Raw genomic sequence first — 14,254 nt, 5'->3', positions numbered from 1 at the left:
AAAGAACACCCTCTAAAAGGACAAGGTAATAAATGGAGTCATACAAAAATCTAAGAATAGCTCCAATTTGTATTAAAATTAGAAAAAAGAGACTGAAATGGTTTGACCAAGGTTTAAAATTTCCTTACGTATCAGCCAATGTTGACTAATACATATAGTGTCTTTGAGGTTCCGGTATTGGGAACGGTACCAAATCCTTAGTAACTTTCCTTTTGGTTGTGTTGGAAGTGTATCATGCCCATATTAGTAATGTTTCGGTGAGTATCGGCCTGTTTTGGTGTTGTATCGGCGTATCGACCGATACAATGCGATTTTACTATTGTCGGAAAATGAAAAAAAAAACTTCATTCGAAATAGGGCTTTTAAACCCATTTCGGAAGCCCTCTTTTTTCCCCCAAACCATCTAAAAACCTTCATACCATTCGTAGAGATTGAAATCTAGACAAAATCCACCAAAACATCTACAAATTTGCAAGACCCAACAAGTTTTTCGAGATTGTTAAAAAATGAGCGAAAATATGATTTTTTTTTTTTTACAATCTCAGCCAATGTTTTTGTGTTTTTTAGTTTGGATGCTTAAAAAAATCTTTGTGTATGTTGATATGCTATTCTTGTACAAAAAATCCCACTTATTTTGCTCATATATGTAGATCTTTGTGAACATTTGAAGAAATTACAAAATAGTAAAAAATCTGAAAGAAATGAAAATTTTAGGTTTTTCTTGTTATCTACCTCTAAAAATTGACTATGGTATAGATCTATGGATGATCTATCATGTCCATAGATCAATTAAAATTTCTTGCAAATAATTGATTTTTAAAATTTTTAAATTTTCGAAATAATATATAATATATAAATAATTTCTTCAATTTTATGTGATCTAACCCTATAGATTGAGCATGTTGTAGAGCTAAGACTGACATCAATATATTGAAATATCATGTGAAATTTTTAATTTGTTTTTTTTATTTTTAGATTATAAATATTTATTTAATTCTCTAATTTTTTGCTATTATTTAAATTCTAATAATAAATATTTACAGTAAATATATGGGTGATTATGTCCATAAACCCATTCAATTTTGTTGTCATATATTTACTTTTTAAATTTTAGTTTAACTTCTAGAATGAAACATGCAAAATAATTATTTGAAAAAAAATCATTATTTAGTTTTTGGAATGAAACATGCGAAATAAGTATTTCATCTATTATGTCCACAAATCCATTCAATTTTCTGTTACATATTTACTTTTTTTAATTTTAATTTAATTTTTAGAATAAAGTATGCAAAATAATTATTTGAATTAAAATAAATAATTATTTAATTTTTAGAATGAAACATGCAAAATAATTATTAATTTTAGAATAGAAATAATATATGTCCATGAAGCCATTCAAAAAAAATATTTGTTTAATTTTTAGAATAAAACATGAAAAATAATTATTTGAATAAAAATAAATTATTATTTAAAAATACAGAAAAATGTTTTATTCAACAATTTAAAATTTTACATAATTATTTGATTCAATAATTGTTAATTGTTTAATTGGATTAGATAATAACACGTGGCAAAATGTTTAAAACAATTAAAAAGAATTTTTAGTAATATTTAAAAATATTCAAACAATGCAGAATAAAAGGCATTGATATATTTCACATGATAATCTATAAGTTGAATGTGAACATAATTGTGGCCTAAAAAATATGAAAGCAATTATTATTTGTTTAATTGGATACTTATATTAGATAATAATTGAAAAAAATATTTAAAAATTTTCTTAATAACAATTGAAAATTAGTTTACTAACACATTAACACTTAAAATTGGATAATTTATATAATAATTGAATTTTTATGTGATTCATGTAAGTAAAAATCATATTGGGATTCAAATGTTGAATCTATAAATTATAATAGATTTAAAATTTGAAATTGGAATTTGAAAGATTGGAACTAAATTAAGTACTTTATTAGATAGTATATTTTTGTTCCCGTTGATTATAATATTTTTTTCATAAAACCCATTAAAACATATGATTTTTATGTATAAATAGCTCATTTAAGTCTTATATTTAGTGATATTGATGTTTATTTATGATTTACTAGAGTATTTATAGCATTTTCATGTATTTCCATGCGTATCTTAATTTTTCGTTCATAACCATGCATATCCAAGGTGTATCCCAATATGTCTCTTAAATTTGCCTTTCTAATAAGCATGGCGTTTTCGATACTTCGAACCTTGGGTTTGACCATATGCATTAAAAACCACCTATGACACTTGTCAAAGGAAATGATCTCTTACAAGTTGAAGAAACTTGAATAATGAGGGGCAGACTCGATGGGGAAAGAAACTAACAACAAAAGTAGTAAGAAATCATTTAAGTGCCCATAATTTAACAATGAAAATGGCATTGAAGAGAACTGAATGGCCAAACAAGATTTATATAACCAACCCATCGGAGGATTTCATTGAGAAATCTCAAATACAAGCATCTAGTCAACCACCAACCACCATGGATAAGTGTATAAACTAGGGCAAGTTGAAGACGTGGTGTGTAACCATTAACCATACATTCATAATGCAGACGGATAGTAGAGTTGAACGCCTTAACTAATCATGACAAGAGTCGCCCATGTGGCCATTTTGACGGTTTCGGTTTGAATCCTTTCAAGGGATAAGAATTGAGATCTGCTCCATACACCGGCTTTACAGTTACATTCCACCATGTATTGAGAACATCTCTCATGAATAATAACATACAAATATGAAAAATGTTCCTGATGTACGGCTGAAACATGCTATGAGGTTGGTGTGAGAAACGCGCTGTGAGAAACAGATCCGAACTCCTCAAGATAACCAGAGGACACTGAACCGGCCATGATTCACCAACTGACATGGTGTTTCATGATAGTCGGATGATAAGAGTAGAGTTGCAGAGGATTTTGAACACTGTTGATAGTGGAAACCGCAAAACATTTAAATTTGGATTTTAAGTAGCACGAGTCACAGACAATTTGATCCTTCAATCAATCAGTTAACAATTATAGTTAAAAGGATGGGTCGTCATATTAAACCATGAGAATCATAGGACATAGGAAAACCTCAGCCACTCATTTCATGGGAAATGTCATTAAGTGAGACGCAGGATCATAAAGTGGTACTCAAGCATGCCGATACGATCGAGTGGGGTTGGCCGGTTATAATTCCTTCTCATAACATAAACTCTACCGTGTTTTCTACAGTCTATCATTAGCTTAATAGAAATTTTCTATACCCTATGATTCTCCAAAATTAGTATAACCTTTTCCACATTCTATCATTTGTTAAGCCCCGTTTTCCTTTCAGTGAGTTATTTGTGTGTTTATTCAGATAAATGTTTCTTAGAAAATACTTAATCGGGTAAGCGCATTTAATCATGTCCTTTTATTTTCAAAGTAAATAAGACAATGACTGTTATAATCATAAAAGTCATTACTAAAATGAGTAATTCTGTCTTATATAAATATTGACAATTTTTCGCTCATATGAAAAAGTTATTTATCCAATTGAGAGATGAATATCACCACATAAATCTGAGGAAAAAAAAACATGGATATCTTGACTAATGGGAAACAAAATCCCATTGATCAATTTTATCTTCTTTCAAAAACCAAAAGAAAAAAAAAAAAAACGAACAGACCCTAAAAAAAATGGCAAAAGGCTAAATCGTGGGACAAGTTTAAAGCCCTATTCAAGTCTACAGACCCAAGACCTTTTTCTCTTGTCATTTATTTTCTGCTTTTCAACTATTAAAAGCTGGGAGACTTATAACTAGCATCACCTGAGCAGAGGCCATGTCTAATTTTCACAGATGAATGAATTATATAGTAAAGCGGCTTTTGAATATGTATTGTATGTCCTAAATGATAACATGTTACATGCTGCCACAGACAAATGTGTTGTTGCAAACAGACAGCAAGCAGAACTGAAGGCAGTGACCGAAGCTCTAAAGATTGCTAAAAGCTTGGGACAGAAAAGATTGACAAAAGCTCCAAAGATCACACCGGTGAATACACAGAAGAACTGGGTTGACCAGATACACAGGGACAGTCTAATTAATTTAGTGAATGATATGGAAGACATTCAATTCGTATAAATAGGGAAGGAACTTAACAGTTTAGCTTGGAAAGCGTGTTATGATTAAAAAGAAAGCCAGATGTGCAAATGGATATTTCTTTCCACGTGGCAAGCATAACACAAACATCACCATAAATTCTCTAACACGCACAGACACAAAAGAAGCCCCCTGTAAGCCTAATAGCCTATGCATGCAATTGTTTGTATGCATATTTCTACCCTCAGACGTACATGAGTTTTACATAACATTAATGGTCCCTTTATTTTAAGTTTGATAAGAAGTTGGTCAGCTTTTTTATACTTTTCTCAGACAAGCGAAAGATCCACGGTAACGGCACTTTTTTTTGGATAAATTTTTTGATCATTTATCTAAAAAATTTTTATCCTTTTCTCGGATAAGTTATTTTCCCACGTAAGAGGAAAGAATTAAAATTAATGAAACAAAAATATCCCCTGTACAGAATTTAAAAACCAAAAAAAGAAAAGACTTGCCTGAAATCTGAACAGGGCTTAAGTCCTTTGACCGATCACCCATGAATGGACTAGTGCATTCCTGATTTTTTACCCCATGGCCTATGCAGTGCACCGCCTGAGTTTGAAAAGAGAGAAATTACAAGGAGTTGAGCGACTGAGGGGAAAGAGAGAGAGAGAGAATAGAAAGGTTGCCGGAAAGAGAGAGAGACTATAAATGATGCCTAAGATGTGATGCCAATAGAGATTTTTTATTTGCAATTGTGCAGTTCCCGGGCTGCTAGATCCAATGTTCAAAATATCCATAGATATCGGCCAATATATTTTTCCAAAACCCCACCAATACGCCCCTGTAGTGGGTGTATGGGGAAGTCTGACCGCTTCAGGGGGTAGAAGAGCCATAAACTGGCCCCCTGAACCGGTTTCAGAAAAAAAATAAAAGAAATAGTAACGATTTGCCCGATACACCCATACTAGCATATTGTGCATATCGATATTTTGAATCACCCACACTGTTGAAATGACGCGTGATTGAATAAACCTTTCATTTGTCGTATACAAACAGAGTTCCATTGTATTAAGCATCCTACTAAGATTATATATCAAGTATGAGCCTGTCTCAATCTGTATATTTACAATACAAAAATACCAGCTTCATTATATTTGTTTTTGTACTTGGCACATACTATAATTAATAGCTAAACAAAAGCCCCTTCCAGTATAATCATCTCGTACAGAGAAAAAAGACGATCAGTGACTGAGATGTTGCACTTCCACAACACTTTGACACCCAAAACATGGCATAATGTGGGGGAGGATTTAAACTTTTAATATTCAAATCTGACACACAAACAGGGGTAACCTTTTTTCCCTCCATTTCTCGTACCCAAATTTTATTATGCAAGCTCGTTGATTGGGGCTCTTCTTCTTTATAAAGGATGATACTGCCAAAAAGGTACAAAATTAGGAGCCATCCATTGTGGTATCATTCCCATTCGGAAGGCTGCTGCCTATATCAAGCATTTTCTTTTCATTCAGACCAGCTCCAAATGTGAACTCATGAGGAGGAATATTCAAGGCTGGACGGTCAAAAATGAATGTTGTAGTAGTCATGTTGAAAGCAGGCACAGGAACAGGGTCAATAGTCTTTGGGAAGTTGAAAGCCAATTGTGATGAATTGCACAGAGGGAAAACTGGCAGGGTTGGGGCATTCTCAATTTCTCCAAATATTTTCTGCTCATATTCCTGCAACTGCTGGTGTACAGCTACAATTCACAGACAGAGATGTCAGAACTCAGGAACAATACATAATATAAATGAAAATAATAATAATAACAATAACAATAACAATAACAATAATAATAATAATAATAATTAAGCTTCAAGGTGACGGTGACTGAAAATCATGCAAGATGGGGCTGCTGCTAATTGAACATGTCCCACCAACATGAACAAAGGACCTAAACCATGGATGTATTATGTTGTTATGGAAATAATGTCAAACAGAAAATAACATACTAAGAGAATAACCATAGTACAATTTTAAGAAACTGTATCAGGATACGTTTTAGATACGCATAGATACAGACAAAAAATCAAGATATGCATAAATATAATAAGAAATTCAAATAAATCATAAAAAATATATTAGTAACAATACTTACAAGTTTTATATGATCGTAAATAAGTCATTTAAATGTAAAAAACCATAATTTAATGTTTATATAAAATGATGGGATAACTAAAATGTGAAAAAAAGCAAAAAAAAAAAACTAAAATGTGAATGTATATACATCAACTTTCAAATAACCAGTATAATTTATCTTAATATTTACTAGTATAAAAATTTTAATAATTAATTTCAGCATTTATTAATAAGCACCACTAAGAAAAGATGAAATTTACTTAAAACTAAAAATGTATATAATTATAACAAACAAATCGGAGTGGCTTAGTGGCAAAGTTACGGGCGTCAAAATCTAGTGACCAAGGTTCAAGTCTTGCTATTGTTAATATTTGTAGTTTTTATACTAACAAAACAAAATTAATGAGAGAGAGAATCATTAATTAATCAAATTAATGGCAGAATTGGAATTAGGCACTAAAATTCAAATTTGAATTTAAATTTGCTTTAAATATAGGACTAATTAATGGAGAAATTAGACATAAATATAGGAGTATGAAACTACATTAATGAGAGAGATTCGGTATTAAATATACATTAACCAAATTAATGGAAAAAGGGGAACCAAAACGATTTGGTTTGTATCGGCCTGTTTCGGGCTCATTTCATCCGATACATATCTGAAACAGACCGATACGGGCTTGTATCGGCTGATACATACAAAAAAAAAACGGAACAGATAATTTAACGGTACCTATCAGCCAATACGTTACGATATTTTAAACCTTGAGTACAAGTGGTGGATCCCACAACTTTGCTATTACATGTATGACATGACATCTCAGGCTTTGTCCCAAACCTCAATGACTCATCAGACTTCAGGATCTCCTAAGTCCTAACATAGTTGTCAAGAACTCGAGGCATGGCCTTGGCACCAGCCTCGGCATCACCTCAGTGCCCTTGTAGAGGCAGTAAGCACCTTAGTCTAAATGTAAGAGTTAAAAAAGCTACCCATGTAGGCAACAAAGTGACCACTTGGGAGGGAAAAAAAAGATAAAACAAGGGGTGGACACCTTATTATAATATATCACTACAGATACATCTTATTGGTAGTGTTAATTGATATTATCATTACGTGTGTGTGTGTGTGTGCATTTGTTGCTTTTGTTTTATTCTAGCATTTTATGATATGAAGGATCCAAAGGTTCTGAGGGAGGGAGGGAGAGAGAGAGAGAGAGAGAGAACATTTTTGTCTTTTTCTTTTATTTTCTTTCTTTTTTTTTTTGGTGTAGCTATCCATGTTTTATTACTAAAAAGTACAGTCTCTAGTTGCTAGTAACTTCTTGACAAGAAATTGCATTATTAAATACTTATTATACTCTGATATTGAGTACAAAATGTCATAGTAGTATGTCCAAAATGCTATTACTTTATTCTGGGTATGAAGTTTTACCATGTCTTCATGTGAAACTCATTATTATCTAGCAAAAAGAATTACTATTTTCAATTTATATGCTTGCTGGATGGTATATAAAACTAGAGGTAAACCTAGAATAAAGCTTTTTTTTTATCTTATTCCATATCTTAGGTGCCTAGGTGACTACACACTCTAACCGTTACATCTTGGCAACTATGACTTCCACTTACATTTACTCGGTGAAACTCAACTAAAAAGGTAATACCCACATCATCATAAGTCACAAAGTGTAAGGCATTGACGCTGAGAGCCTTGACAATTTCTGAAAGTTGCATTCTCTACATAAAGGTCATCTCTATTTAGTGAGATCGATTTGAAAAGCTTTCAGTGTGGAATGCAGAGCCAAATCCAACCGAATCAGGATGTTGAAGTCAAATTACCCAAATAGTTACTGCCTTGTTCAGAATAAGCTCTGAGGTTAGCAAGCTCTAATATTTATTTACATTGTTTTTACCAGAGACAGTGAAAGAATGAAAGACAAATTACATATAAAGATTTCCATTCCTTAGTGATTAGACAGGCAACAATAAAGTATTTCTGTACCCCAAAAAATAAGGCACTCAAGTATTTCTGCATTCATAGACATGCACATACACAGTTGGTATGTAATTTCCACCTTTTAATAGGGGTGAAAGTTGGGTACCTGATTTGAAAATTTTACACTGCATCAGGCCCAGGTTTGTGGACTGGGTCCATTCAAATTTTAGAACATCCCAACTCAAGCCCGCCCAAGTTGCACCCCTACCTTTTAAATTATTCCTTAGCAATGACTATCTTTTCTAAAAAAAAAAAAAAAAAAAAAATCAAAACTATCACTCGGCTTGGACACCAAAGCTGCAGCTATCAGCTCAGTATTTTCAGTTTTTAATGTTAGAACCAGGGATGCCTTTGTAGGTAGTGCTGTCTTTCTATAGTAACCAGTATGCTGGTTTAACTCTAATTGGCGTACTAGTCCTGTTTTTTTTTTTTTTGGTCTATACAGTTTCTGCACTACTCTAATTGATTGCTTGTTAAGGTGGTTAGATGCCATAATTTGTTTAATGTCTTCTAGCCCCTAAAACATGTTACCATCCTTCACAGACAATAGTAGTAACAATAACAATAGTAATAATGATAATGATAATAACAGTAATAATAATGAAAATAGTGCACTTCTGCAATCCTGTTTTTGGTTCCATAATTCCATTTCCAGCCTTATGAATATATCATAGAGAAATAAGTCAGTATGCTGAAGTGTATAAAAACCTGATGTTAAATCAACAGATGGCCTTCGATCTTTCACCCACTGATAGCTTTGAGCAAGTCTCCATCCTTTACATTTCATCAAGTATGCTATTACAATAGCAGGTGACCTGTAATAGCCTGCATAATGATAATTCTGCTAAACAAGAATAAGCAATCAAGATCACGTCACCCAAGAATGATAGGAATTGACCTATTTTTCCCTGACATGCAGTGCACAAGAACACGGGCCTTGTCTTTTTCACATTGCTCTGTACAAACCAAAGAATTTAATTAGAATATATGTGAACACATGCTCTTCAAGAAAATCAAATATGATACTGGCCAACAGGGATAAGGCTACAAGCCAACAACTACAATGCTACAGAATGGGGAAGGAGTAAAAATATGCCCAGATGTTTTTCCTTTTCAATCAGAAAATATTCTCATATGTTTCACTTTGAAACTAAAAATGGACAGACATCAAAACATGAACATTATCTAGTTTACCCACTAAAAAGAAAAAAAGCATGGGATTGTAAAGTAATTTAATCATTAATTACAAAACAAAGAAAGAAATAAAGAAACCATTTAACGGGATTAAGAAAATATCAAGTCCGATGGGGAACCGAAGATATGATCCACTTCACTAACCACCTATGAGGATTGCAATTCATTGCTCATGCACTTCAAGAAATTTTTAATCACAACATAGTATCAACATGTTTTTAAGTAGACTGGCAAGATAAATGGTGGGTAGACATGTAAAATAAACACACATTGAATTTCACTAGCACATATGTGCTTTGATGCATTAAATTCCACTACCATTTTAGCGTAAAACAATTCACTACCATGTGTATGAATGCTTCTAATAAACTATAAAGGAGAAAGTCTTTGGTTTAATGATGGGAATAAGGTTCCAAATGTGAGAGTACATGAGCCCAAGTCTCATAGCCCTTAATCTGTTTCTCACCATAGACAACCAGTGTTTTAGGGACAGATCTGGACTGCTAGGTCAAAACTGGGTTGTACCAGGATCAAACATGCCACTATAAGGTCCTATCACTAATTTGAGCTACTTTCAAGTTTCAAACCATAATCCTGTTATTGTAAATCATTCCTCATCTAACCAGCTTGTCTCTCTTTGTTATGTTCACTTGGTTTCTCATGATCAGATCATAGGTTGATGGTTCGATTCCAAAGGCTCAACTTGAGTAATCTCCCCCAATCCTGCCTAATTCTTCAGATGGGATAAATATTTGGCTCATCCAAACTGTCCACCAAACAGGAATTTAATGGATAAGCCACAGTTCTGTCCATGTTAGCCCTACAATGCACACTTTGTGTTGTTTTCCTGGAGCAGTATTCACTATTACTACAGTTGCTATTTTTAATTTAAATAAAAGCCTAAAAAATATATTATTCTGTATAGGTGGCAAGGGTCTGGAGGCTGGAATTAACCCATGAACAAAGGGTTACTAAAGGGATAAGTAGGCATTTCTACGATACATGGTACCTGTATACCTAATATGACACCAGATACCATATGGACACTCTAGATATACTCTGCAATATTCTTTTGAAATAGGTAAGCATGCCCATGTCACTTTCCATGCTCAATCTAGGAACTTGGGTTCCCTTGGGAACATAAAAGACTAAGAGGGTAGGTATCCAAGTTGTTTTTCTTCTTCACAACCTTAAAGGATATTTCATTTCCCCTGAGGTTAATAATAGTCAAATTTGGATGCATGAATCCAAAAGGGCTATCTTCTACATCTTTCTTCAAGTTCCTGTGTAGCAGAGCTTCACCCCTCTCCGTCTTTTTCTTCTTTTGAGAGAAGATAACTGAAATCATTAAGTATTCAAAAAGGGGGAGATGTACAAGCCTTTTAAGCACAACAAAATCAAAGAGACTGCCCTCTAGGAAGGCAGCGTATTCGAGCTATACAAAAAAGCCCTTCCCAGCCCAGATTTAGCTAGATTATCAACACATGATTTAATTCTCTACAAATCCATCTAAAGCTCCAGTATAAATAAGAGGCAAGCTCCCTGATTTCTAACAACAGATGGGATAGTTTCCATGGGTCTAAAATCTGTCCCGAAGCCCAGTTAATAACCTTCCACTGCAATGCAGCTGAGCTGCTGTGATTTGGCAATTCTGAGGCCTTCCAGGAGGGCCCTTGCCTCGGCATCAGAAGCATCTTCTGCCTTGGCTGGGCTACTATATGCCCAAATCAAATCTCCATTTGCTCTTTGAATCAGTCCTCCAATTCCAGCCTTTGATCTGTCCTCAGTGGCTGATAAACCCCACTGCTGTGTGAAGGTTAGTGAGCTGTTTCGAGGGAGCTCGCCCTCCTGAAATGGATGAGAGGTAGGAGACGAGAGAGAGAGAGAGGAAGAAAGTAAGGAATATCTCAATGATTCCTTGCTTCACGTATTTCAGAAAATGGCCTATATAGCAAATGGCCAGCTGCCCTCTAACCAACTCTGACACTCTCAGTGCATGCTCTGAGTGCATAATCAATTTAACAAGTGTTTATCGGTTATACACAAGGGTGATGGGTGGTGTCACTCGCATGATCCTTGGACTGTTATGGACTGGCGCCTGGGCCTGATGGGGCTGGTCCGCACCGTGTGGCTCTTCTCCTCCACTGGGCCTAACATTCTCGTCTCCTTTAAGAACGACCTTGTCCTCAAGGTCGAGCGTAGGGAACTGGTGCTGCAATTGTTCATAATCTTCCCATGCGGCATCTTCCTGAGGTAAACCACACAACACGACAAGTGCTTGTTTAAAGACCTTACCATCCCTGCGAACCCAACGTAGATCTCTGATTATTAGAGGCTCAAACATCACCTCCCCTTCCTCTGTGAATTGCAGAAGGGTGGAACTGGTAACATCGGTGGAAGCCAGGCATGGCTTCAGGAGGCTGACGTGGAAGACAGGGTGCAGTTGGCACCCGACAGGTAAGTGGAGATGGTAAGCCACAAGCCCAATTCGCTCTGCCACCTGAAATGGGTCGAAGTACCTAGGAGACAGTTTCTGGGATGCCCTTCAAGCCAGGGAGGTCTGTCTATAGGGTTGGAGCCACAGATAAACCCAATCTCCAACTGAGAACTCCAACTCTCGATGTTTCTTGTCATAGGCTAACTTCGTTCGTTGTTGGGCCTGGTGTAGGTGGAATTTGAGGAGTTTAATAGTATTGTCCCGGGCTTGTTACTGTGTTTCCACCTCTCCAACAAACGAGGTACCTGGCTCATACGGCAGAATGGAAGGGGGTTCATAACCGTAAAACACCTTAAAGGGTGTCGTCCCGGCTGAAACCTGGAACGTGGTGTTATACCAGTATTCAGCTCAGAGCAGCCACTGGGCCCACTGTTTGGGCCTATCACCCACAAAGCACCTTAGGTACGTCTCCAAGCAACGGTTGACGATTTTGGGTTGTCCATCCATCTGTGGCTGGTAGCTGATAGAATGCGACATCTGAACCCCTTGAGCTGTGAAATAAGCCTTCCAGAAGGCACTCATGAAGAGGGGGTCCCAATCCGTTAATATAGAATGTGGTGTCCCGAGCAGTCTAGTTATAAAGTCCATACTGACTTCGTCCCATACCCGATCCGGAATAGGTAGGGGTTGCAACAACCTAGCCGGAGTCTGTATGCTATATTTCTGCTGCTGGCAAATAGTACAACGGGCCACAAATTCTTGCACCATCTTTTTCATACCCTTCCAATAATAATGGTCTGCCAAGCGTTTGTAGGTGCGAAGAGCTCCAGAGTGTCCCCTTGGGCCAAACTATGGAAGAGTTCAAGCAGCTCCTGGAGATGCTTGGATTCCCGAGAAACCACCATTCGGCCCTCGTAGAAGAGTATGTCGTTCCGGACAGTTAGCCTGGGACCCGTGTTGCATCCTCAATGATCTGGGCCCGCATTTGAACCAAGTGAGGATCATCATGGGCTTCCTGTTTCAATTGGGAAGATAATGGATATGTCAGTTGTGAAAGGCCCATCAAGCTAAACTCACCAGCTCTAGAGAGTGCATCCGCTACTGCATTAGAAGCCCCAGATTTGTATTCGATTGCAAAGTCAAATCAAATCACATTAGTTTGTAGGTCCATTTATGCTGATCTGGGCCCAAAACTTGTTGCTCCAACAAATGTTTAATGTTGCGGTGGTCCATCCTGACAGTAAACCTTCAGCCCAATAGATAGGCCCGCCATCTTTGGACTGCCAAGGCAATGGCCATGAGCTCCTTCTCATAAGTGCACCTGGCTTGGGCCTAGGCTGAAAGGGCCTTGCTGAAATAGGCCAAGGGCCTCTGCCTTGTTGCATTAACACATCTCCAATCCCCTTACCTGAGGCGTCAGCCTCTACTACAAACTCCAAATCGAAGTTTGGAAGGGCCAATGTTGGTGGTGTGGTTACTATGTCCTTGAGGGCCTGAAATGCTTCTTCAGCTTGTTGATCCCATACAAATGAGTGTTTCTTCAATAGCTGTGTGAGGGGAGCGGCAAGAATTCCATACCCCTTAATGAACCGACGGTAATAACCCAACAGCCCAAGGCACCCCTTGAGAGCCCGTGGAGAGTTGGGGCGGGCCCAAGAAGTCATACAACTAATCTTCTCTGGGTCTGTGTAAACCTGTCCTCCAGAAATAATGACCCAAGTAACTGACTTGAGTGAGCCCAAACAAGCATTTTGAAGGCTTGCGAACAACTGATGCTGCCGTAGAAGGTCCAATACATACTATAAATGTTCCAAATGGGAGGCCCAACTAGAGCTGTAGATGAGTATGTCATTGAAAAATACTAGGACAAATATGCACAGATAAGGCTTGAAAATCCTGTTCATGAGGCGCTAGAATGAAGAGGGAGCATTAGTCAGCCCAAAAGGCATCACTAGGAACTCAAACTGTCAGTCGGAGATCCTGAAAGCCATTTTGTGAATGTCTTCGGGGTGGACCCGGATCTGGTGGTAACCTGATTGCAGATCCATCTTAGAGAAGTATTTAGCTCGGCCCAACTCATCAAATAGCTCCTTGATCAAGGGTATGGGATACCTGTCCTTGACCCTGATGTGGTTCAAAGCCCTATAGTCCACATAGAACCTCTAGCTCCCGTCCTTTCTTACCAAAATCACTGGGGAGGAAAAGGGACTGCTGGGCTTGATGAATCCTTTGTGTAACAGTTCCATCACCATAGTTCCACCTCTACCCTCTGATAATGGGGGTAGTGGTAGGGTCTAACATTGGCAGGTGGGGCTCCGAGCTGGATAGGAATCCAATGGTTATGGTCCCCGGTGGGTGGTAATGAGGTTGGTTCTTGGAAGATAACAGAATA

At 36.6% G+C, this 14,254-nt stretch overlaps 1 protein-coding gene across 1 annotated transcript in view; it reads right to left on the bottom strand.

Annotated features, from left to right (window-relative positions):
* Positions 1-5,140: 5,140 nt before the first annotated feature.
* Positions 5,141-14,254, bottom strand: part of LOC148875198 (protein-tyrosine-phosphatase IBR5-like) — a 35,531-nt gene continuing 26,417 nt past the window's right edge. The window contains exons 3-5 of the mRNA XM_088964315.1: positions 9,130-9,187; positions 8,940-9,046; positions 5,141-5,858 (exon numbers count right to left, since the gene is read on the bottom strand). Coding sequence (XP_088820441.1) covers positions 5,557-5,858; positions 8,940-9,046; positions 9,130-9,187 — 467 coding nt within the window. The 3' untranslated portion in view covers positions 5,141-5,556. The remainder of the gene's footprint in view (positions 5,859-8,939; positions 9,047-9,129; positions 9,188-14,254) is intronic.

This window comes from Nelumbo lutea, chromosome 1 (genome assembly GCF_056320005.1).
Source record: "Nelumbo lutea isolate HS-2025 chromosome 1, American lotus-T2T, whole genome shotgun sequence".
NCBI classification, from domain to species: domain Eukaryota; kingdom Viridiplantae; phylum Streptophyta; class Magnoliopsida; order Proteales; family Nelumbonaceae; genus Nelumbo; species Nelumbo lutea.
Note: the sequence above shows the minus strand (reverse complement) of the source record. Positions and strands in the feature narration are given on the sequence as shown.